This window comes from Callionymus lyra, chromosome 9 (genome assembly GCF_982586985.1).
Source record: "Callionymus lyra chromosome 9, fCalLyr1.hap1.1, whole genome shotgun sequence".
Classification (NCBI taxonomy): Eukaryota; Metazoa; Chordata; class Actinopteri; order Syngnathiformes; family Callionymidae; genus Callionymus; species Callionymus lyra.
Genome location: NC_141826.1, coordinates 24555278 through 24580692, shown reverse-complemented (window position 1 = coordinate 24580692; position 25415 = coordinate 24555278). Strand labels below are relative to the sequence as shown.

General features: G+C 40.1%; 2 protein-coding genes across 12 annotated transcripts in view; both read left to right on the top strand.

Annotated features, from left to right (window-relative positions):
- Nucleotides 1-24253, top strand: part of LOC148072386 (protocadherin alpha-3-like) — a 58591-nt gene extending 34338 nt beyond the window's left edge. For 5 of the 11 annotated variants that reach the window (XM_087799942.1, XM_087799940.1, XM_087799944.1 and 2 more), the window contains exons 2-4: nucleotides 17735-17799; nucleotides 18402-18487; nucleotides 21760-24253. In XM_087799942.1, coding sequence (XP_087656068.1) covers nucleotides 17735-17799; nucleotides 18402-18487; nucleotides 21760-22061 — 453 coding nt within the window. In that variant the 3' untranslated portion in view covers nucleotides 22062-24253. Of the gene's footprint in view, nucleotides 1-137; nucleotides 2554-6712; nucleotides 9139-10180; nucleotides 12608-17734; nucleotides 17800-18401; nucleotides 18488-21759 lie in introns of those variants that run through there. The other 6 variants (XM_087799943.1, XM_087799946.1, XM_087799945.1 and 3 more) reach the window with 6 other exon arrangements.
- On the top strand, nucleotides 3653-6090 carry LOC148072387 (protocadherin alpha-1-like). The gene has a single exon (XM_087799968.1). It carries the CDS (start codon nucleotides 3706-3708, stop codon nucleotides 6088-6090), a length of 2385 nt encoding a protein of 794 aa, XP_087656094.1. The 5' UTR covers nucleotides 3653-3705.
- Nucleotides 24254-25415: the final 1162 nt, after the last annotated feature.

The following is a 25415-nucleotide window of genomic DNA, read 5'->3' as shown; positions in this document are numbered from 1 at the left end:
TTAACTCCTCCCTCAACATTAGTGCTCAAACTGTGATTGGCTGGTTGTTTCTGGGGTTTGGCTTCATTGTGAGAAGAGCTGAGAGTGTCGCTGCTGAAGATCTTGTTCAGGGTGGATTTTATTTGTGCGATGATGGAGATAAATGTCTGAAAGGATTCGGCTCTTTATGTTACAACAATGACGACTCGACGTGTGGAGGAATATATTTGGATTATTTTTGTTCTTCTTCTTTGTTTGGGTGACGGATCTGCTTCACAAATATCATACTCGATCTCCGAGGAGGTGAACAAAGGCACCGTGGTGGGCAACATCGCCAAAGATCTGAACCTAAATATTCACGAGGTGGATTCCAGGGATCTTCGAGTTGTTTCCAGTGACAGTAAGAATTACTTTGACGTGGATCGACGCTCAGGGAGTCTGATTGTTAACGAGAGAATAGACAGAGAGGCTCTTTGTCCGAACACGGCAGAATGCTCCGTGAGAATACAGGCGGTCATGAGTGACCCGATGAATGTTCACCGGATTGAAGTGAAGATTCTAGATATCAATGATAACCCGCCTGACTTTATTGAACAATCCCATTCGGTACAAATTCCAGAGTCTGTTAGTCCCGGTGAGAGATATTTTCTCCCCATAGCGGTTGACGCAGATTCAGGGAGTAACTCGGTAAAAACATACAAGCTGAGCCAGAATGATTTTTTCTCCCTGGACGTCCAGAGAGGAGGAGAAGATGGAGTCTCCGCCGAGTTGGTGTTGCAGAAGGCTTTAGACCGAGAGAAACAGCCTGTTATAGACCTGATCCTCACAGCTGCTGACGGAGGAAAACCTGTTAAAACAGGAACGTTAAATATAAACGTCATTGTTACGGATGTTAATGATAATACTCCCGTTTTTAGTAAATCACTTTATAAAGTGCGTGTTAATGAAGGAGCTGTGCGAGGATCCGCTATAATTAAGCTAAATGCAACAGATTTAGACGAGGGAATGAATAGTAAAATAGTTTATACTTTTCTAAAAAAAGGTAAAGTTGACCCATCAACAATATTTGAATTAAATGCAGAAACAGGGGAAATCACATTAAAAGGTTCCTTAGACTATGAGGAGACACCTGCGTATGAACTCAGAGTTCAAGCCATGGATCAGGCCCCAAACCCACGAACTACACACACTAAACTACTAATAGAAGTACTTGATGAGAACGATAATGCTCCTGAAATATCAGTGACGTCACTCATGACTCCGGTGAGAGAAGACGCAGAGTTGGGAACAATAGTTGCTTTAGTTACCGTGAGTGACAAAGATGGTGGCACTAATGGTGCCACCAGCTGTAAAGTAGTTGCAACACTTCCTTTTAAACTCAAATTGAACTATAAAAATGATTATTCATTAGTAGTTGATGGACCTCTAGACAGAGAGCACATCTCTGTCTATGATGTCACTATTGAAGCTACAGATGAAGGAAGTCCTCCTCTGTCCAGTAACAGGATCATTACTGTCCATGTTTCTGATGTCAATGATAATGCACCTGGATTCATGGAGCCTGTAATTAATGTGTATGTGAAAGAAAATAGTCCACAAGGGTCCAAGATATGTCAAATTAATGCATCTGATCCAGATTTAGATGTGAACTCCAAACTGACTTATTCATTGATAGACAGTCATCCTCGAAATGTTCCGGTCCTGTCAGCTTTGACCATCAACTCAGACTCAGGAGACATCGTCAGTCTGCAGTCGTTTGACTTTGAGAAGTTGAAAACCTTTCAGTTCAAAGTTCAGGCCACAGACTCTGGTGTTCCTCCTCTCAGCAGCAACGTGACTGTGAATGTTTTTATCCTGGATGAGAACGACAACAGTCCAGACATTCTGGCTCCCTATTCTGAGCTGGGTTCAGTCAACAGTGAGAACATTCCTTATTCTGCTGAAGCAGGATACTTTGTGGCAAAGATCAGGGCTGTAGACGCAGACTCTGGATACAACGCTCTGCTGTCTTATCACCTGTCTGAGCCCAAAGGAAACCTGTTCAGGATGGGAACCAGTAGCGGGGAGATCCGGACCAAGAGGAGAATGAGCGACAACGACCTGAAGACTCATCCCTTGGTGGTGCTGGTTTCTGATAATGGAGAACCTTCCCTGACAGCTACTGTGTCTATTGATGTGGTGGTGGTTGAAAGCTCAGCTGACATCCAGACTCAGTTCAGACATGTGACCATGAAGGAGGAGAACTTCTCTGACTTGAACTTGTACCTGCTGATCGCCATCGTGGCGGTGTCGTCCATCTTCCTGCTGAGTCTGGTGACTTTGATAGCGGTCAAATGTCACAAGACAGACAGTGATTTCAGCAGGTACAGCCCCCCGATGATCACCACCCACCCTGACGGGAGCTGGTCTTACTCCAAATCTACTCAGCAGTACGACGTGTGTTTCAGCTCAGACACACTCAAGAGTGACGTGGTGGTTTTCCCCGCCCCGTATCCTCCTGTAGACGCAGAACTGATCAGTATTAACGGAGGAGACACTTTTACCAGGACTCAGACTTTACCTACCAAAGATAAGGTAAGAAGGAAATGATCACTAGTTGTTATAACCCGAAACAATATTAATAGCATGTATTTATACACAGTGTTTTAAAAACTCAGTTTCATTCTTCAGACTAACCGTTATAACTTTATCTCTTTATTAGAATAGCTTCTGGACCCGGCGTTGTTTTGAGCTGTCTGTGGTGCCGATTACTTTTCAAATAGTCAAAATATTGTCCACTGAGTTGCGTTATATTACATGTCTTTTTTTTCTTCAAAATAAACATATTATACATTTTCATTTTACTCACGTTTCTCTCACCCATTTTACACATATATTGTTATCAATGTATTTCTCTTATCAAGTAGAAATACAGAAGTATAAATAAGTGTTCAAATGAATCTAGTTTACTGTTGATACGCCATATGGAATGAGATTATACTCTGTACTTTCAAGAAGCCTGCCACTATATCCTACATAGATTTTGTGACACTCATACAGAATCTGCATTTTCTCAATATGCTTTGGAGTGTTTAATTTATTTATGATGATACATGCTTTTGTAACTTGATAAAAGCAAACCTTTAAATACATATATCACAGATATATAATTGAACTTGTAGAACGCATTGTTATTGATTGTCTTGTTCGGGTAGAGTCCTGTGTTATAAACAGTATACTCAGAGTTAACTTTAATATTGACTCTCAGATTAGTGATGAACACCTTGATTTTACACTTGTATTTTTCGGGGAAATGGCTTATTAGTGGTTGAAACCTCAAGGTTGTTGGATTTTTTTTTTGCCCTTTTTGCCAATAACATTGTTTGAGAATCATTGCCAAGAATATTATATGTATTTTGATCAAAATTGTCATTTTTATTAACAGTTGAATACATTTAAAACAAAAGCAATAGAACACAAATACAGTACTATCACAAAATCTATATTATCTTTCGCTTTTAGTTATTTTCTAATACGAGGTCGCAACTTGACCACTAGATGTCGCACTAGACCGTGACATATCCGAGATTTAACATGCAAAACTCCCAAAGTCTACACGTGATCGTGAGCAGCCGTCAGTCCAGCCCCGGATCGACAAAAGAAAGGAGCCTCTCGCAATATCGCGAGCGTGTTTTGGCTATTTCGATTAAATGATCAGGCGGATTTTCATCTTATTTGACATCAACCATGAACGACCACCACCACAATCGAAACCGATGGATTTATCTCGTCCTTCTCTTTGTTTATGACACGACAGCGTCACAATTGTCGTACTCCGTCTCCGAGGAGGTGAACAAAGGCTCCGTGGTGGGAAACATCGTCAAGGATTTACATTTACAGTTACAAGAGCTCCACAGCAGGGACCTGCGTGTTGTTTCCAGCTACACTAAGGAATATTTCAGCGTGGATTTACAAAGTGGAAACCTCATTGTGAGAGAAAGACTCGACAGGGAGGAGCTTTGTCCGAATGTGGTAAAGTGCCTGATGAGAATACAAGCTGTGTTGAACGATCCGATGACTGCGCATCGTATAGAAATCACGGTTTTGGATATAAACGACAACTCGCCTGCGTTTAGTGAACCTTCGTATACTCTAGACATATCGGAATCATCTTTACCCGGTGAAAAATATATTATTCCATTTGCAGTGGATAAAGATATAGGCAGCAACTCAGTTAAAACATATACATTGAGTCAAAATGATCATTTCTCTCTGGACGTGCAGAGTGGGGGGGAACATGGAGTCTCCGCTGAGTTAGTGTTACAGAAGGCTTTGGATCGAGAGAAAGAACCAGTGATCAGACTTGTGCTGAGAGCAATAGACGGAGGTAAACCTCCGAAATCCGGTACAATGCAAGTACATGTAAATGTAATTGACGTTAATGATAACGTACCAATGTTTGCAAAATCTTTGTACAAAACACGTGTCAGTGAAAACGTTAAATCCGGTTTTATGATTATGAAATTAAATGCAAGTGATCAGGATGAGGGCATGAACAGTAAAATAATGTATTCAATTGTAAAAAGAGGAAAAAATGATCGGTCGGATGTGTTCAGTTTAAACCCAGACACAGGAGAATTTTCTTTAAACGGTTATCTAGACTACGAGGAGACACCTGCATATGAACTTAGAGTTCAAGCCATGGATCAAGGTCATCCTCCACGAAGTACACACACTAAACTTTTAATTGAAGTACTTGATGAGAACGATAATGCTCCTGAAATATCCGTGACGTCACTTATGACTCCGGTGAGAGAAGACGCAGAGCTGGGAACAATCGTTGCTTTGGTCACCGTGAGTGACAGAGATGGAGGCAGTAATGGTGTAACCAGCTGTAAAGTACTTGAGTCGCTTCCTTTTAAACTTAAATTAAACTATAAAAACGATTATTCATTAGTAGTTGATGGACCTCTAGACAGAGAACACACATCTGTCTATGACGTCACTATTGAAGCTACAGATGAAGGAAGTCCTCCTCTGTCAAGTAACAGGATCATTACTGTCCATGTTTCTGATGTCAATGATAATGCACCTGGATTCATGGAGCCTGTTATTAATGTGTACGTGAAAGAAAATAGTCCACAAGGGTCCAAGATATGTCAAATTAATGCATCTGATCCAGATTTAGATGTAAACTCCAAACTGACGTATTCATTGAAAGACAGTCATCCTCGAAATGTTCCAGTCCTGTCAGCTTTGACCATCAACTCAGACTCAGGAGACATCGTCAGTCTGCAGTCATTTGACTTTGAGAAGTTGAAAACCTTTCAGTTCAAAGTTCAGGCCACAGACTCTGGTGTTCCTCCTCTCAGCAGCAACGTGACTGTGAATGTTTTTATCCTGGATGAGAACGACAACAGTCCAGACATTCTGGCTCCCTATTCTGAGCTGGGTTCAGTCAACAGTGAGAACATTCCTTATTCTGCTGAAGCAGGATACTTTGTGGCAAAGATCAGGGCTGTAGACGCAGACTCTGGATACAACGCTCTGCTGTCTTATCACCTGTCTGAGCCCAAAGGAAACCTGTTCAGGATGGGAACCAGTAGCGGGGAGATCCGGACCAAGAGGAGAATGAGCGACAACGACCTGAAGACTCATCCCTTGGTGGTGCTGGTTTCTGATAATGGAGAACCTTCCCTGACAGCTACTGTGTCTATTGATGTGGTGGTGGTTGAAAGCTCAGCTGACATCCAGACTCAGTTCAGACATGTGACCATGAAGGAGGAGAACTTCTCTGACTTGAACTTGTACCTGCTGATCGCCATCGTGGCGGTGTCGTCCATCTTCCTGCTGAGTCTGGTGACTTTGATAGCGGTCAAATGTCACAAGACAGACAGTGATTTCAGCAGGTACAGCCCCCCGATGATCACCACCCACCCTGACGGGAGCTGGTCTTACTCCAAATCTACTCAGCAGTACGACGTGTGTTTCAGCTCAGACACACTCAAGAGTGACGTGGTGGTTTTCCCCGCCCCGTATCCTCCTGTAGACGCAGAGCTGATCAGTATTAACGGAGCAGACACTTTTACCAGGACTCAGACTTTACCTACCAAAGAGAAGGTAAGATATTAACCTCCAATATCAGATAAAATAAATAAATTAAAAAAAAATTCTTGCTTCTCCCACACGTTCTTTTTGGGTAGCGCTGTCCAGGGTCCTGGGATTTTTTCCCATTGGAATCATGAAAGGAATATCGCTTTTTTTGTTTTTTGATTGCTTAATCTATTATCATTATTAGTCTTTAGTAAAGATACAGCCATATCCTACTTTATTAAGAAACATTGTACAGTATATATGAGCAAATGTACCTTTGAATACTATTATTAAGTAAATCTGTCTCAGGTTTTCTCAATTCTCAGGTTGTGATTTTTTTACATTTTATTTTCTTTCTTTACAAACACACAGCAAAACATATACTATTTTTTGTGATATTTAAATTATATTTTGAACAAAAGCATTGGGAAGTTACGCTTATAAATGTAGTTAAATTAATGTTATGCGTATTCATTAAACAAATCTAAACTATACGCCACGTGGGGTCGCTGGTTGTCCGCACTTTGGCTCGTTGTAGTTTGGCGTTCCCGTTCTCTTCCTGTGACGTAGTGGGGTCACCTGACTGTCTGCTTTGTGGGCGTAACACTACATAGTGTGGTGGAGAAAGGAGAGGAATGATGCAGAAAATCCGCTCGATATGATGATTTTTATGTTGGTAAAAACATAGTTTTTAAAAACTCTGTATTACATTTTGCCGTCATGGGATCTTTGAGGAAGGACTGCGATTTTTGTTGGATTCTTTTTCTGCTGTTTTTCGGCGGCGCAGCAGCGCAGATTTCATACTCCGTCTCAGAGGAGGTGGACAAAGGAACTGTAGTCGGAAACCTCGCTAAGGATTTACACGTCAATTTTCGGGATTTGCAAAGGAGGAATTTAAACATTGTTTCTGGATACAGTAAGAACTATTTCAGAGCGAATTTCAGAACGGGGGAGCTATTTGTCGATCAGCGATTGGACCGCGAGGAGCTCTGTCCAAATGCGTTAAGATGCAAATTGAACATGGAGGCGATACTGAGTGATCCGATGGTTCTGCACAGAATTGAAGTGGTGGTAAATGATATAAACGATAACGAGCCCGTATTCGCAGAAACGTCTCATTTTGTTAACATATCTGAATCCTCACCGAGTGGAGAACGTTTTTTGCTCCCGCTGGCTCTCGATGCAGACACCGGGAGCCATTCTGTGAAAACATATAAACTCGAATCGAACGAATATTTCTCACTAGATGTGCAAAGCGGCGAAGGGGACGGCGTCTCGGCTGATTTGGTTCTGGTAAAAGCTTTAGATCGCGAAAAACAAGCGTTTATCAGTCTGTCGTTAACCGCGATAGATGGAGGTAAACCTGCGAAAACCGGGAGTTTACAGATCCACGTTAATGTTCTTGATGTCAACGACAACACTCCGTCGTTCAGTCAAACACTATATAAAGCGAAGGTGAATGAAAACGCCGCCCCAGGTTCTGCTGTCATTCAATTAAGTGCTCTGGACTTGGATGAAGGAGATAACGGTAAATTGACGTATTCGTTTGTGAAACGCGCAAACTTTAATCCGTCTGATATGTTCCAAATTAATGCTGAGACAGGCGAAATCACAGTTAAAGGTCGACTGGATCACGAGTCACAAGCTGCGTTTGATATCCACGTTCAAGCAATAGACAGAGGGGTTTCACCGAGAAGAGCAAACGCAAAGCTGCTGATAGAAGTTGCTGATGTGAATGACAATGCCCCAGAAATAATTGTGACTTCATTACTGAACCCGATTAAAGAAAACGCGGAAATAGGTAGCGTGGTTGCCTCGGTGACAGTGTCGGATAAAGATGGTGGTAAGAACGGAATGACAAAGTGTAATTTATTAAATCCTGTACCGTTCAAGTTAATTCCTAATTACAAAAATTATTACTCTTTGGTAGTGGACGGACCTCTTGATAGAGAAGAAAATTCGCTTTATAATATCACAATAATAGCGATAGATGAAGGAACCCCTGCCTTGTCCAGCAGCATCGGTGTCGGAGTTTATGTTTCTGATGTAAATGACAACTCACCTCGATTTAATGAGCCTGTGATGAACTTTTATGTGGCTGAGAACCGTCCAGTTGGAGCAAGTATAGGCTGCATCACTGCGCGTGATCCAGATGTAAATGATAACGCACGTTTAAGCTACTCATTGCTGGACAACTCCAAGAATATTCAAATATCTTCAGTTTTGAATATCAACTCAGACTCAGGAGACATCGTCAGTCTGCAGTCATTTGACTTTGAGAAGTTGAAAACCTTTCAGTTCAAAGTTCAGGCCACAGACTCTGGTGTTCCTCCTCTCAGCAGCAACGTGACTGTGAATGTTTTTATCCTGGATGAGAACGACAACAGTCCAGACATTCTGGCTCCCTATTCTGAGCTGGGTTCAGTCAACAGTGAGAACATTCCTTATTCTGCTGAAGCAGGATACTTTGTGGCAAAGATCAGGGCTGTAGACGCAGACTCTGGATACAACGCTCTGCTGTCTTATCACCTGTCTGAGCCCAAAGGAAACCTGTTCAGGATGGGAACCAGTAGCGGGGAGATCCGGACCAAGAGGAGAATGAGCGACAACGACCTGAAGACTCATCCCTTGGTGGTGCTGGTTTCTGATAATGGAGAACCTTCCCTGACAGCTACTGTGTCTATTGATGTGGTGGTGGTTGAAAGCTCAGCTGACATCCAGACTCAGTTCAGACATGTGACCATGAAGGAGGAGAACTTCTCTGACTTGAACTTGTACCTGCTGATCGCCATCGTGGCGGTGTCGTCCATCTTCCTGCTGAGTCTGGTGACTTTGATAGCGGTCAAATGTCACAAGACAGACAGTGATTTCAGCAGGTACAGCCCCCCAATGATCACCACCCACCCTGACGGGAGCTGGTCTTACTCCAAATCTACTCAGCAGTACGACGTGTGTTTCAGCTCAGACACACTCAAGAGTGATGTGGTGGTTTTCCCCGCCCCGTATCCTCCTGTAGACGCAGAACTGATCAGTATTAACGGAGGAGACACTTTTACCAGGACTCAGACTTTACCTACCAAAGAGAAGGTGAGTTGAATTAGTGGGATATTTTTTAAAAGTTTCCATTGATTATTTATTTTTATGTGTTGGTCTTAGATACGTAATAGATAAAAAAAAAAGAAAACGATATGGGTTAATAACAATCACAATTTGGGGACACTCATTTTTTTTAATGTATTCTTTCTTACAAACACTATTTTGCCTGTGAGTATTAATCCCTAGTTCAGAGGCTCTGTCTTGAGCATATGGACTTGTTGTTTTTGTGGCGATATGTTTAAAAAACAGCATAACTGTTCAATTTTAATATACGTCCGCGCCATTTCCGTTTATTTTACACAACTCCATCCATTTGTTACAAGTTAATGTCCCTTTAGGTCACAGCTGGAGCTGTCCATGGTTCTGAAATCAATTCCCTAGGTAATCTACAGTGGGATGGAAGAGCGATATTCAAATGATCACTGATTTACACACTTCCTGAATTTCTCCTGTAAATAATTGAAACTAGCATCTATATCTAAAAGCATTCATAGATTGGCTAAATATGAGAACAACACGTTGTATCTGTTCATTACGGTTGTATATCAGATTCCATCTTACGAATCGTTCTCTCAAAGATGATACTTTTTTCATAAGGAAATCTATTTCACCCCTTGAATCTTTACAACTTGATTCTTATTTTTCTTTAATAATGCTTCGTTCCACTGTTTTCTAACCTAGTTAAATGTCCTGTATTATTTACCACGGATAACACACACAATTTTAATGAATGATTTCTAATAATTTAAAAGAGCTGTGCAGCAAATACAAAACACATCAAGGTTAATGTTTGTTTGTTTCTCATTTTTAATTTTCCTTTTTATTTCGTATTTTAAAATACAAATAATATCTCGATATAACAATATTTAATTGAGTTTTTTTAACCACAAGATGTCGCTTTTAGCTCGAAACTGAAGCTCCACCTTGTCTTATCGCCCCTCCTTGTTGTCCGAGGCTGCATTTCTTTGTTCAAACGTATCGTGGATGTACGAGTGACGCCACAGATGACTCGCCTGGATGTATCTTCCTCGGCATGAAAGCTCTAATATAAACATATTAGAGTCTTTCGTCTGGTTGTATCAGTGCAATGACTTGGCACGGAATATTCGTTTTGCATTGGATTTATTATTTGATACCTACTTGTCTCATATGGAGCGTCGCGGGAGGACCAATTGTGTATTCTGTCACGGAGGAGTCGAGTCCGGGCTCTAATGTGGGCAACCTGGCAAAGGATCTACACCTCGATGTACAGAATTTGGAATCTCGGGGATTTCAGATATCAGGACCCAACACGAAGTATTTCGAGGTGGATGGGAAAAGCGGGATTCTTCTGGTGAAAGACAGGATCGACCGGGAGCAGTTGTGCGCTCGCAGTGGGAAATGTTCGCTCGAGGTGGAAGCTATTGTGAACTCTCCTCTCAATCTGTTCAGGTTTGAGGTGAAAATTGTGGACATAAACGACAACGCGCCCTCGTTTCGGGTGCCGAAGATTGTCTTGAATGTTTCGGAGTCGGCTTTTCCGGGTGAAAGGTTCACGCTGCCTAAAGCGTTCGACGCGGATGTAGGCGTCTTCTCAGTTAAAAGCTATAAACTGAGCCAAAATGAATATTTCAGCCTGGACGTTCAGAACGACGGGGAGCAGGGCGCATCCGCGGAAATGGTTTTACAGAAACCTTTGGATCGCGAGAAACTGCCCGTTGTTAAACTCATCCTGACAGCCGTCGACGGAGGCAAACCTCCGCGTTCAGGCACCTTAAACATCATCGTTAATGTTCAGGATGTGAACGACAATATTCCCATATTTGATCAAACGCTTTACAAAGCCACGGTGAGAGAAAACACACCACCGGACACGCGCCTACTTTCCGTGCACGCGCATGATTTAGACGAGGGAACAAACGGCGAAATAATCTATTCTTTCATCAACCACGACGGTGATAAAGACGTCGACCTGTTTCAAATTGATCCAGAGACAGGTGAAATAACAGTTAAGGGGAGTTTGGATCATGAAAAAACTAGCGCGGTTGAAATCCGGGTGCAGGCAAAAGATAAAAGCAACAATCCAAGAGCATCATCTTGTAAGGTCTTAGTAGAAATTACAGATATAAATGATAATGCGCCACAAATATCAGTCACTTCATTAGTGAATGTGGTGAGTGAGGACGCACCTATTGACACCATGGTGGGTCTCTTGACTGTAAAGGATGAAGATGTGAACGATAATGGGGCAATTCAAGTTAGATTAGCAGATTCGGGTCCATTTAAAATTAAAAATACGTATAAAAATCACTATTCTTTAGTCGTAGATGGAGCCCTGGATAGAGAAATCAATGCCCAACATAACATAACAATAATAGCAACTGATAAAGGGGATCCTCCTCTTTCGGGGACAAGCGTAGTAACAGTTCATGTTTCTGATGTGAATGATAATCCCCCACACTTTGACACACGTGAAATTAACATTTTTGTCAAGGAAAATAGTCCTGTTGGTCACATAATTCATCACCTATCTGTAACTGATCCTGACGTAGATGAGAATGCAAAAGTAACGTTTTCCGTAATACGCAAAGATAAGAGTAATGAAATCGGTTCCATTATCAATGTTAATGCAGACTCAGGAGACATCATCAGTCTGCAGTCGTTTGACTTTGAGAAGTTGAAAACCTTTCAGTTCAAAGTTCAGGCCACAGACTCTGGTGTTCCTCCTCTCAGCAGCAACGTGACTGTGAATGTTTTTATCCTGGATGAGAACGACAACAGTCCAGACATTCTGGCTCCCTATTCTGAGCTGGGTTCAGTCAACAGTGAGAACATTCCTTATTCTGCAGAAGCAGGATACTTTGTGGCAAAGATCCGGGCTGTAGACGCAGACTCTGGATACAACGCTCTGCTGTCTTATCACCTGTCTGAGCCCAAAGGAAACCTGTTCAGGATGGGAACCAGTAGCGGGGAGATCCGGACCAAGAGGAGAATGAGCGACAACGACCTGAAGACTCATCCCTTGGTGGTGCTGGTTTCTGATAATGGAGAACCTTCCCTCACAGCTACTGTATCTATTGATGTGGTGGTGGTTGAAAGCTCAGCTGACATCCAGACTCAGTTCAGACATGTGACCATGAAGGAGGAGAACTTCTCTGACTTGAACTTGTACCTGCTGATCGCCATCGTGGCGGTGTCGTCCATCTTCCTGCTGAGTCTGGTGACTTTGATAGCGGTCAAATGTCACAAGACAGACAGTGATTTCAGCAGGTACAGCCCCCCGATGATCACCACCCACCCTGACGGGAGCTGGTCTTACTCCAAATCTACTCAGCAGTACGACGTGTGTTTCAGCTCAGACACACTCAAGAGTGACGTGGTGGTTTTCCCCGCCCCGTATCCTCCTGTAGACGCAGAACTGATCAGTATTAATGGAGGAGACACTTTTACCAGGACTCAGACTTTACCTACCAAAGAGAAGGTAAGATGTGAACATGCTCAGTGTTGAAAATGAACTCTGTGTAGGAGCTGTCCATGGTGCTGAATCAGAGACTTCCCCCATAGCCCAACATTCATCCTAATCAGATTAACACTTTTTGAGCCAGAATTTAACAGATCAGGACACTTTCATGAAGGACATGATGTGGAGGGTCTCACTTTAGATGTGGTTACACTTCCTTGGGTGAATTAAGGCTTTTTAAACATAAGCAATAATGTTCTCTTGGTAAATAGATTTGAATTGCTATATTTCAGAATATTATGATTTGGTGTTTTGGACTGTCACTCATTTACAAGGATACAGTGTGTTTCTCCTCTGGTTGTGAATTAGTTACAGTACACATTTTGCAGGAAAGAAAAGGTATTTTTGCATGTCTATTTGATCTTTCTTTACAAAAAAATATGAACTTGATTAATATTTCTAAACAGGAAAGAACTATATATTTGTACTGTATAAATCCCCATCCTTCATGTTATCCTTCTTCTGTTTCTCTCACCTCGTTCATGCAGCCACTGTCTCCCCCTCCCCCTCTTCCATCAGCAATTCCCAAGAAAGGGGCGCAGCTGAGAGCACTAACAGGAAATTAGCATCAATCTCAGTATACATGTTTGCTCTCAGCCTCGGAGGCTTGTGAACACGACACATTTCTATCGACGCTGATCATATGTGAGCGAATCGGACCTTGCTTTTTAATCACTTCTTGTATTTAATTTAAACTGAATCAGTGTAACTGGTGTCTTGTCTGGGAGTGAGATCAGTGTGTTGTGACTCACTAAGACTGGATGACCTCATTTCTTGGGAGTGGCCCAGCAACAAAAAAAAAAAACAGCATTGCTGTGTCTGTCAAAGCCGTGGTCATTTGGTTCAGATTCTATGCCAAAGCTCTCATGATCACAAGCTGATGGTAAAGTGGGTCAGAGTGTGATTTAAAGATGGCGTCCTGGTGCATAAACCAGCCTGTGTCATCTCATCTATCTGCTTAGCGGGCTCTTGTTTCCAACACTGTTGCGGCCACAGACGAAGCCTGCAGCGCTCCTTCTGCGTTGAAGTGCTCCAGTATGTGTTTCTTTATGCTGCAGCTCTCTGTGTATGGCAGGCAGCGAGGGTGGGGGAGGGGCAGGTAATTTTCCGCTGCCTGCTGCAGCAGAGGAAGCTTCAAGCACCGATCGAGCTTCACTTGGTTCCTCTCTGCAGCTGGGTGGGGTTGACATTACTAGAGTCGGATGAATGATTGATGGGTGTGAGCTGTGTTGGTAACATCAGTACCATGTTTACCTTTTTACTTCAGGATACACATATACACAACATTTACCTGTGTCTGTAGATCTGAAGCACACAGTGTACAGTAATCCATCAGCTCCTTCTTCCCCCCCCCCCCAACACACACAGTGTGCTGCATTATACATTATATTATTGATTTTACCGAGCGGTATCAGCAATGAGTCAGAGAGGAAATGGGTAGAAAGATAAGATGACCTCGAGATGGGTGTGAAGCAGCAACTTGGAAAGGCAAAAAGTGGGATGAAAGGAGGATGATGTAAAAGTGCTGATGCAGCTGTAATTATCTTTGCTAATAATGTATTATTCATATAAATGCTGATGAAATTAAACTGACTCCCATGTCTATAATATATTTTAATTCATCACTTATTAATATTTTTAAATAAATTATGTTCGTCTCATTAAAATGTGATTAACACTTCAGTTCAATTTGAAACAAGTTTATTTATTATTGCGACTAAACAATGAATATATATATATATATATATATATATATATATATATGGGTGTGGGTGTGTGTGTGTGTAGTAACACCAGTGTTATTCACATACAATACAAATTAAATCAAATGATTAAAGTAGTTAGATGTGAATAGCTTCTTTCATTTCTATTTTTTCTTTAATTCTGTATTCTTAAACGTCCACTGTTCTTGGACAGTATGCTCTTTCTTTCTTTGTCTCCCTCCTGCTCACACACACACCACTTCCTGTTTTTCTCCCTGACAAGGGTGTGTCCTCTGTGAAAATGAGGTTGGTGCTGCGATCCATGGTTGCCATGGGGACTGCCTTAATAAAATAATGAACGCGTCTGCTTCCGAGGAGCTGCCAGTATGTACCCGCCCCCACCCCTGAGCATCCATCCCAGCATGTGCAGTAGCCAGGAAAGAAAAACAGAGGTGACAGGAGAGACAAACAAAGAGAAAAAATAGGCAGAGAATCATGACATGATTCTGCAAGTCAGTGTGAGGATGAACCAAGGATGTAAGAAGGAAGGTTTTAAAAAATGAAGTAGGATTTGGGAGAAAATTGGGAGATGCAGAGAAAATGGGAGCATCTGAGGATGAAAGGAGAAGGGGGGACATTAAATAAATGCCCTGTAGCTGAGTGAGAACATCAGAGGATTACAATTGGTCACATATAAAAGGAAAGTTTTTTTATCGGCATCTTTTATGCAAAACTTCCAGCACATTCTCCATCCTTGCTCCCTTCTTAGTGGCACTGGGATGTTTTTGCACTCGTTAGATTAGCTTTGTCATGCTCAGAACCTCCAGATCCAGTCTAGTCCATCCGGCAGGGCTACAAAGCCAGTGCACCCACAGAGGAGAAGCATCCAAAGCCTGCCTGCACTTCCTGATAGCTTTGTTCAGAGCCACAAGAATCATTTTTATTTATGCACATGCTAAAACCAGGACAGCCAGGGAGCTGGTTTACCCTCATAGACTTCCAGAGGGACAGATTTATGCCATTTTTAGCTCTCGCATGCCCTTTATTTTTACAAAAGAATAAGCACGGGGGGGATAAACCCAAACAAACACGTGTCTCTGCTGCTCTCTCCCATTATTCACCTGAGTTTTTGACCTTGTTTACAAAGTAGCTCTTTGAGAAGAAACCTCATGTGGTCAGAGGATCTTGGAATATGTTAAAACTTTCTGCATGTAAACAACGGATTGAAGGAAGCAAAACAGGAGTTATAAGAATAAACATGAGGAAATAATTTAATCATTTTAACATCACATCTATTTGAATATCTTCCTGTCGGAACCAGGACGGACCACTGCAGCATGTGTGCTCCATTTTCAAACCCCTTTCAACCTCTCTCTCTCTCTCTCGCTCTCACACACACACTCACTCAGCGAGGGGATTAAGTCTCGGTGCTTTAGCTGATTGACAAAGCCAGTGAAGTGGGCCATGGCCTGATCGTCACTCTCTGAACCTACGAACCACCTTTTTTTTTTACCCGCAGAGGGACCACTTCCCCTGGATCCTCCCTGTCTCACCCATCTGCTAAAAACAATGGCTGACATTTTCTTCAGCCATACTTCTTGCCACGATGCTGTAGAAGTGGTCATGCTATAGTGTTAGACAGCAGCATTGACCAACTAGAAATGAATAATTATTATAATATATAATTTAATACTTGACGCTATTAAATGTAGTTTACCTTTAGTACCGTTATAATTTATTGTTATTTTTTTATCTGTCATTATTATTGATATTATTTCTTAATATTTGCATTGATGTTTAACCTAATGTGTATGCATGTTATTTTTTGGTTTATTCTATTTCCATTTGTACTGTTAAATTGCTGGTGTGACAACTCAAATTTAGATTATATTATCTTATCTTCCTATATATTTATTTCAAATTAAATAATTAAGTTCAAAGTTATTAAGTATTAGTGTGTATTGGGTTAAACTTTCAGTGAAATTGTACACAACTTAACCTGTTATTGCCACAAAATAAAGAAATATTGCATTATCACATACTATTAAAAATAAATGAAATGATCAATATATAGTAATTGTTAACACCAGCTAAACAGATTAGCAACTAGTATTATTACATATTTGTTTTGGATATTTCTTTCCTAATAGTCAGCATGCTCTTGGACAGTCTGTTCTTTCTTCCTTTGTCTCCCTCTTGCTCACACACACACGCACACACACACACACACACACACACACACACACACACACACACACACACACACACACACACAAACCAAGACTCAGCCCTCCTCCTCCTCTGTGCGTCACTGAAACCAATCAAATTAAAAAAGCGAAACTAATATTTATAGTCACAATTTATGCCTAATGCTTTAAAATATACTTCAAATCTAATATGTCATAATTTCTGTTCACTGTTTTCTAAAATCTTTTGTGTATTTTTTCCTTTTTTTGTTCTCGTGCTCGTCACAATCTATATTGTGGACATTGATTAGTCTGATGACAACATTTTAAATGATCATTGCAAAGATTTAAATTATATAAGTATTTTAATTTAAAAATGTTGTAGTCCTCATAACAACAGCCTCACTTTTAATTATTCATCTATTACACCCTCCTTGCTTGGTGTCTGATTGGGACGCGCCCTCCTGCAGAAATAGCGACTTGCGAGCGAGTCACTGTCATCTTTCCTCAATGTGAAATTTGGGAACTGTCGGCACAGTCGGCAGCAGTGGGCGAGAGTGTGAGAGTCAGTGTTCCTCTGAACCAGGGAGATGTGATCATCTTGACAACATGACACTCTCGATCCCGATGAACAATTACTTACGAGCCATTGCAGGAAAGGTGTTGATTGACAGGTTCATGTTAGGGTTTCGTATTATTGTATTGATAATTGTTCTAATTGGTTAGATGAGGAAAAAGATCTGAATACATCTGATGTTCAAGGATTTGACAAGGATGACTTTCTATTTTCGTCTCAGCATGTCTCGAAGCTCAGTTGTCGTGGTTCGACTGAACCCTGCTGCACCCCCCACCCCCTCCCTTCATGCGACCTTCACAGAATAGAAATGAGGTGATACAACAGATGGAGTGCAGAAGACTCCTCTGAGTATTGGAAAAATTGGTCAAACTGACCGCAAGGTTCTCCAGGAAACGACATGTAATTTAATAGCTTCTTTGTCAATTTTGGTGAAAGATTTCTATCCTCTCCATCCTGAGGTCATTTGACCTTCGCTGAAGGTTTTGTTGAACAAAAGTGCTTGATCACTAAATCATTTTCTTTGTGTCTGAAAAGAATGATGTAAAAAATTACATCCTGTATTTTCGCTAATTAAAGTATGTGTTCGAATGTTGACACTTAATTCTTCCTTTCTATCTTTCAGCCAAAGAACCCAGGCAACGACTGGAGATATTCGGCTTCACTGAGAGCAGGCGGGGTGATGCAGAGGTACGTGCTGCAGCCTGTACATGATTTTCAAACAAAGCATGACTCAAGACGATGTATTAAAGCAACATTAAATTATCAACTGTCGTTAAAATATACCAAAATCGTGAGATTATATGAGATGTAAATAACCAGGAGATGTGGAAGCATTTATTTTTTATTTTTTTTCATTTTTCTCTTGTTTTTTTAAACTTGCCAAATGTATTCAACTAGTGCTCATCAAAGGGACAACGTTACGCCTCCCTATTTGTAAAAAAAAAAAATACCATGAAGTTCCCTTTCAAGGCAAACTTTCCAGAATATTGAGCCCTCTGTGTTTTTGGAATGAGGCGTGTCAAACGCATTTCTTCGCCAGAGCCTCTTTTAGAAGTCAGAAGTTTTCCTTACAACCACTACATTTTTTTTGCAAGTTTAAATGTATTTTTTGTTAACTAACGTCAGACTGCAGAGGCAGTTTATCGGTCAGAATGCGGCACAGACAAACCATTTTAGTGCCTTAAGAAAGTAAACAAAAAGTTGTGTGAAAGGTTTTTTTGGCATCTGGCTTCAAACTGTTTGAAGCTTAAGATTTTTTAGGAAGTAATGTATTTGTTTGTTTGGTGTAGCTCTGTTCACATGGAGGAGTCGTCGGTAATGCAGGGAGCACAGGGGGTCCTTGTCCAGAACTGGCCCACTGTATCCAGTGCAGCGGGTAAGAACTAGATTTCATCCTGTTATGTCAGTAATGCCAGGTAATAATAACAAAGAACGGCAGATAACCTTCGTGAGGATGTTTTGCAAAGGGTAAATGCACCATATATGATGATGGAATTGAGACAAACATGTACAAATAAAACTACAAAAGAGCACAGGGATGTTTGTGAAAACAACTCTATTTTTGTATTTGAATCACAGTTCATTGACAGTAACAAAAACATTTAATACTCACATTTTCACAGTTAATTCAAACGTTATAAAGGAAAGGTCAAATAATTCCAAATATAAAGAAATTATCCAGAATATATAATGTTAGTAATGCATTTAAAAAGACCATAGAAACAAAGATGAAATACAGGACATGACAACCGTGACGTCATCAATCTAGGCCATGCATGACCAGATCAGTGCGGATTTAAGGTGGATTATTCAAGCAATGGTTCTAAAACAACATGCCAACCTTGATTAGATTTCAGTCTGGCTGACCCTCTTCCTTTTTTTCAAATCTCTGCAGGGCTTCTGCACATTGAGAAAAATGATTAAAAATATAACAGTTTCTTAAAAAAGAACCTAAAAAACGTTATTTTTCTTAATGATCTGACACGTAGCAGATAGGGAGGAAATATGTCCTCCATGTTTGGGGAGGAGATAAAAGGATATTGATCTATAAAAAATGTGTCACACAGATCTATTAATAGTTGTTTTTGTAGTTTTGGGCTGAGAGGCAGAAGCTTCTTTTTGTCTGTGCCGGCTCTGCTACTGTGTGTATTTTGGCTGACAAACCATTGGCAGATGGGAGAACTCGCCACACCCAGATTATAGAGTGACAAATTGAAAAATTGTTCATGGCTTGAATAAAGCAGGTCATGAAAACATATAGCGAAAATGTCTTACTTAATTATGATACAAATTGAGGGAGTATGAAAGCAGATAATCTCGTGAACTTTTTTTTATTGACGGTTTAAAAAGGAGGGAGATAAAACACATGAGTCTAGAATAAAAGTGCTTGCATTGCATTGAAATGAGGAAAAGAAAAAGGTTGCAATACAATTGCTGTCGCCGCCACTATTGACGCCCCGTGCTTCAACCGAGGATCTTGTTGCCATAGCAACCATCTGCAGCAGAGGGAGCAGAAAAGCAGAGAGATGTTAAAACAAGGTTTCAATCAGAAAGATGGAAACATTACCGCAGAAGAAAGATAAGAGGAAAAAAAATTGTATTTTAGGAGGCAACAGATATCGATGATGGTTTAATACATTGTCATTATTTTCATATGCTGTATGTGTTTTTCTTTCTTCTTAAATGTTGACTTCTTTTATCCTTACATCCAATTATCCCTGTCGCATTATTCATCCCCCCCCACATACACCACGTGAGCTATATTTAACAGGTTAGCTCCCACTTTGCTGGGTCCACCATCTGCTGCTGCAGCATTAACGAACACGCTTAGCACGAAACAGACAATGTTAACACATACAAATATACTTGAACTATACTTGTTCATGTAAAATACGCTTGTTTTTTTCAAACCAGTATTTTCCTAACTCTAAATTGAGTGTTCAATTTTAGGTACAGCATGTTCCAGCGAATCACATCATGTATTCAATTAATGATAATCACTGGTGGACAGGCTGGCTGTAAGCAATCACGTAAATGTTATCACAAACTCTGATGATCATGATTAAGACCGATGTCAGTACCAGGGAGAGATGTTGAGTGAGCAGGCTGACTTTTCATGCTAGATTACATGAAAGGTCAGAGCACATTAGCAGCATTAGATGACGGAAATTTAGAAGCGGGATCTGCTCGGCAACAGAAGCCAACGAGGCATGTTGTGATGCATCCAAAAACTAGCTTTCAACTCTCCTTGTATATTTTCATGTTGTTTCATCTGAAAATATATTTTTAAGTGTATTAAGGATTTATCTCTGATTCATCATGACATCAAATGCCATCTTTTGGACTATAAAAAACAAAAGTGGTTTGAAGACTAGATTATCATGAATACATTTTTTCTCACGAACACTTTTTGAGGTCCAAAAAAGTGAAAATAAATAATTGTCTCTCAGTAGCCACACCCTTATCTTCACAGTGCTGGTGAAATGTGAGACCTTCTTTCATGACTGCGTATCATAGAGAGTTGTTACAAATAATAAGATCTAAGGTGTAATATATGTATATATACATATATATATATAATAATCATTATATTTAAACTAGTGTTGTCAAGGGATTGAAAAAAGTCGAGGGATTAAAGTGAAATTTAAAATGAAATTGGATCTGAAATGAATTAAACTGATTAATATTTATCTCAACTAAAAAGAATGAGAAGAGAAAAGCCAAGATAAAAAGATTGATGTATCCTTTTTAAAAGTCAGTTCATAAAGTAATTTAATGTTAACAGTTTGGTAAATATACAGTTCTAGTCATTAACATTCTGCTGTATTTAAGATTCAAGTGTTTCTGCGACCTTTCAGCAAGGCTGAATATTGCTGTGTTCTTTTCTCTCCATCCACCAAATAAAACATTTAGTGCTGTAAATTATCACCACAACAACACAATTACTATATCACTCGCCAGACCAATCGATGTCAACTTCAGGGTATGACCAAGCATCTTTTTTATACCAGAATCACAAGCATGAGAAGAGAAAAAAAAGATTTTAAGAGACAGGAAAAATGATGTAGATATAAATTATATATATAATTTAATTCATTTTATAGAAAATAACAAAATTTGACAACCCATTTTTCAAAACTACATTACTATAAAAGAAAAAAAAGGTGCAAAACTCTTTGTTTTCTAACACCTTCTTACATTTGTTTGCAAAAACAACCAATTCAGGGGTTTGTACTAAAGTCTGAAAAGTATATTTTGCCTTTCCAGTTATAAGGGTGTGAAAAGGCATGTTGCTCTCTCTGGGTCCATATGATGGTCTGTTCCTTCCAGCCCTCATTCCATCTGGTTGAATAAAGCTCCCTTCATCTAAAATGATCCATGGAAGGAAGTCAAAAAAGCGTGAGGAGAATGGTGCAAGTAGGTCAGTGGAAAAGGGAGTCAGACGCAGCCTTTTGAACCACACAGAGACTTATATTGGCCAAACTTAATGCAATAGTTCAAAGCCTCTGGGAGTTTAGTTTGAAAAAAGTACAACAAAAAGAAAGGAATTTCAGAAATATCGGTGAAAAAAAGTTTTTTAGACGTTCGTTCATGAACACAAAGGCAGGCTTTTGTTCCAAATTAATCATTTGTTTTTCTTTTTTTCAGACCCTGAAGGAGGAGAGGTGTCGCCACCGATGGGAGCCGGTGTCGACAGCAACAGCTGGCACTTTCGCTACGGCCCAGGGGGCCCCGGAGCCCCCCCACAACACCTGAAGCCTGGCGACGTTCCACCTGAAGCTTTCATCATCCCCGGATCCCCTGCCATCATTTCAATCAGACAAAACCAAGGAGAGGACGACAAGAGCGATTTCATCACCTTCGGAAAGAAGGAGGAGGCCAAGAAGAAGAAGAAGAAGAAGAAGGACAAGAAAGACAAGAAGGATAAGGGCAAAGATGATGACGAGTAAAGAGACAGTTAGCAGAAAATAAGAGGGCATATTTAAAACAGAGGTACCAACTTCCGTCTTACTGGGTGAAAAGACAGACATTGTTATGGATGTTTCACTTCCCCCGAAAACATTCAGAAATATTTTTAATGTGATTTATCATCAGTCATGTACTGATTTGCCTTGGCTACAAATATATGGATTCTATTCCTCCATGCCCCAATGTGCCTCTACACACACCAACCAACGTCAAGCATAGCTGAGAACCGCTCGATGTCCTTCTTAAATCTTCTTTTGAACCCAGCAGGCGATGTTGGCACCTCTGTCTTACATCCTCTGTGATTATAATGTATAAACAATTCTCTACAAGAGAAGATCAACGCTCCGTGCCAGCCGAGGAAAAAGGGGAAAGACGAAAGTCTTGAAGCTGGACATGATTTGTAAATAGCACAGGAGGAAGTCACTGAAACTAAGGCTCACGTAAAACTGCAGCAGATTCCTCCGGGTGATAGTGTTTTCCTGCGATCAAAATGAAAATCACGTGTGCACGTAACACGCATGCTTGCACAAACATCCACACATACAAAAAGGACAGCACGTCGAGGAGAGGACAAATGTGCTTTAAAATCAGACGTCAAGCTTTTTAATCAACATGCAGTGACCGACGTGCTGAACCAGGATCGGAGGAGGACAGCGAGAGGTTCCAGGAGACACGGAACGCCTCACAGTCTCGAGGATCACGAGGTGGAGCTTCAGTCCGTGCACTCCGAGGAAATCTGTCAAAGGGTTTCGGGTAAAAACAAGAAAAGTGATTTGCGAACTCACTTTGCCCTATATTGCAGCAGAAGCCTAAAACGCTTTATGCTTTGAATGTTTGGTAGCAACCACTTCTTAACCTTGAGTTTACATCTGCTCACCTGCTTGTGCTGTTCCTTTTGCTGCCACAAACTCTGCCCTCCTCCCTCAACAACCATTCCTCCATCCATATTCAACCTGCTGCTACTTTAGCAAAGTGTCAGACAATTTTATTTTCTCACAGCTTTATTTTTTTCTGCATGCAAAGCCAAGACCCTCATAGGTTTAAACCTCTCTACTCTACTCAGGAGCGTCTCCTGGGAAAGGCCTGTAAGGAACATTGTGGTGTGCTGGGAACAGCATGGAGTAATGTGGATGAGGCCAGATACATTTTTTTAAATGATGACTCTTAAGTGTTGCAAAAAGGATTCAGTGCTTTTTAAATTGTGAATATCGCGATTCATTTTTAATGGCTGTACCCACTAGCAGAGGACCAGGTGGGTTGTGAGCGGCGTGGGCTCGCCCATGACCCATGTAAGGCCGGGCTTAAATGGTTTGAGATTCAACGTCAACCAGCCACATCCCACCTGTCCTCTCCAAGAGAGGTTTTGGACGAAAAAAGAAAAGAAAAGATTTTGTTTTTTTCCTTCTGCCTTGCCTGTATAACTCGCCACATCCCCAGGGTTTTTGCAGCTCAGTATAATGTCACTTCATCCAGTGGCTGCTGCATGTACAAGGAAACACACACTATATATAGAGAAATATATATATAAATAGATAGATAGCTATGGTTTTATCATTTTTCTTTTGTATCATTCTCATCGTTACTCACACAGGATATATTTGATGGATCTCTGTCGATGCCAAACAATCTCCACGACTCTCCAACTGCATAAACTGATCCTCTTTACATGTAAATGCTTTTATGTGAACCATTTCAATTATACCGCTATTATTTCTTTACATTTTTCTCTGTTTTTAAGAGCGAATAATGGAGAGAGAAAAAAAACAAAACAAAAAAAACATTCTGTCTGCTCTGAGATGATTTTACTAACACTGTAGTAACTGAAATGTGTATAACAACACCCCCCTCACTGTTGGAAAAAAACGGTGAGTCAAAAAAGAACAAAAAAATATACAAAGTAAAAAAAAAAAAAAAAAAAATGTATATGTATTGTATGCTAGTGTTTAGTGGACGTTCATGCTGTCTTTTTTTCCGGGTGTGGTGGTAAATTGTGGTGGCATTGTGGTGTCTGAAATGGACCGGCCCTGATCTGTTGTGAAACCCCTTCTTTTTGAACACTCATCAACTGTGACAGTAATGTAGTGAATTTCATTTCTTTTATTTTAGCTCAATGGATACAGTTGTAATGTGTTCTGTTTATAAATCACGAATAAAGTTTGTTTTTCTTAAAAAGAACTTTTTTTTTTCTTTCATTCTGGAAATGTTAAGGTACAGCACTGTGTCATAAACATAACAGTAATGAGACATATTTGAATCCTTTTTTATGGTGAGACGGCAACTAGGACTTCGGAAGAAAAGGAGGCGCCTCCTGGGACAACAATCAAGACTGGTTTTATGTTGTAGACAGGTTTACAGGATCTGCATCGCGCTTCCATCTGCACAAGCAAGTATTTTTCAGTGTACCATGGTTTCAACTTACGGTTTAACTTTTAGTGTAACTTCTAAATCAAAATCTCGTATTCATAACTAGACATTCACTAGATATTCATAATGTTAAGATGAAATTGATATTTAAGAAAAAAAATCCCACACAATTAAAGCCATGTTAAATAAACGTTTGCAGAAAGTGAATCAATGTTGTTTATACCATAACACTCACAAACATGTATTGATTGATATTTTAAAGTATTTATAAATGTTGGTTATTATCATAGGGCTTGTGGTATCTAAGGTCAGGAAAATCAAGTGAATAACAATAAACAGTAAAAGCACAAGATGAGAGATGGATTTCCTCGCAAATCATTTAAATAATAATAGCATTATAATAAAGGTAAAGGTTTCCTATAGAGTATATTTTTATCCAATTATTATTTTGTTTATGTATTGTATTCACTGTGAAGTTTTTGTTTTAGTCTTACCATCAACACAGTGTTTGCTCCATTCTTACCGAGTGGAATGTTATTATAAAAAAATGAAAAAATAAATAAAAATGTGTAGACGTTATAAGCTTCATCTATAAAAAAGGAATTCAAAAGTTAAATACAACAAGAAATAAATACAATAAAATATTCAATAATTCAGTAAATAAAATTATATTTAATAGTTACAACAGACAACTTAGGAGGACAGCATCTTATTTTTGTTTAGTTCATAAAATAAATTGGAATAAAGTATTACATGATTTGATTTAAATGTAATATAATCGTAATCCTTCAAATGTTTCGGTTCAAGAGTTCAAACATGGTTTTACAAATGATCGTGGGACATGCAAAACAGTTTCTGTGGTTTCAGCCATGGGGAGAACAATCTCCATGACAACAGCCCACATATATTTAGAAAACACTGCGGGGTCTCACCAGCAGGGAAATAAAGATCAGACGTGGCTTCGCTTGTTT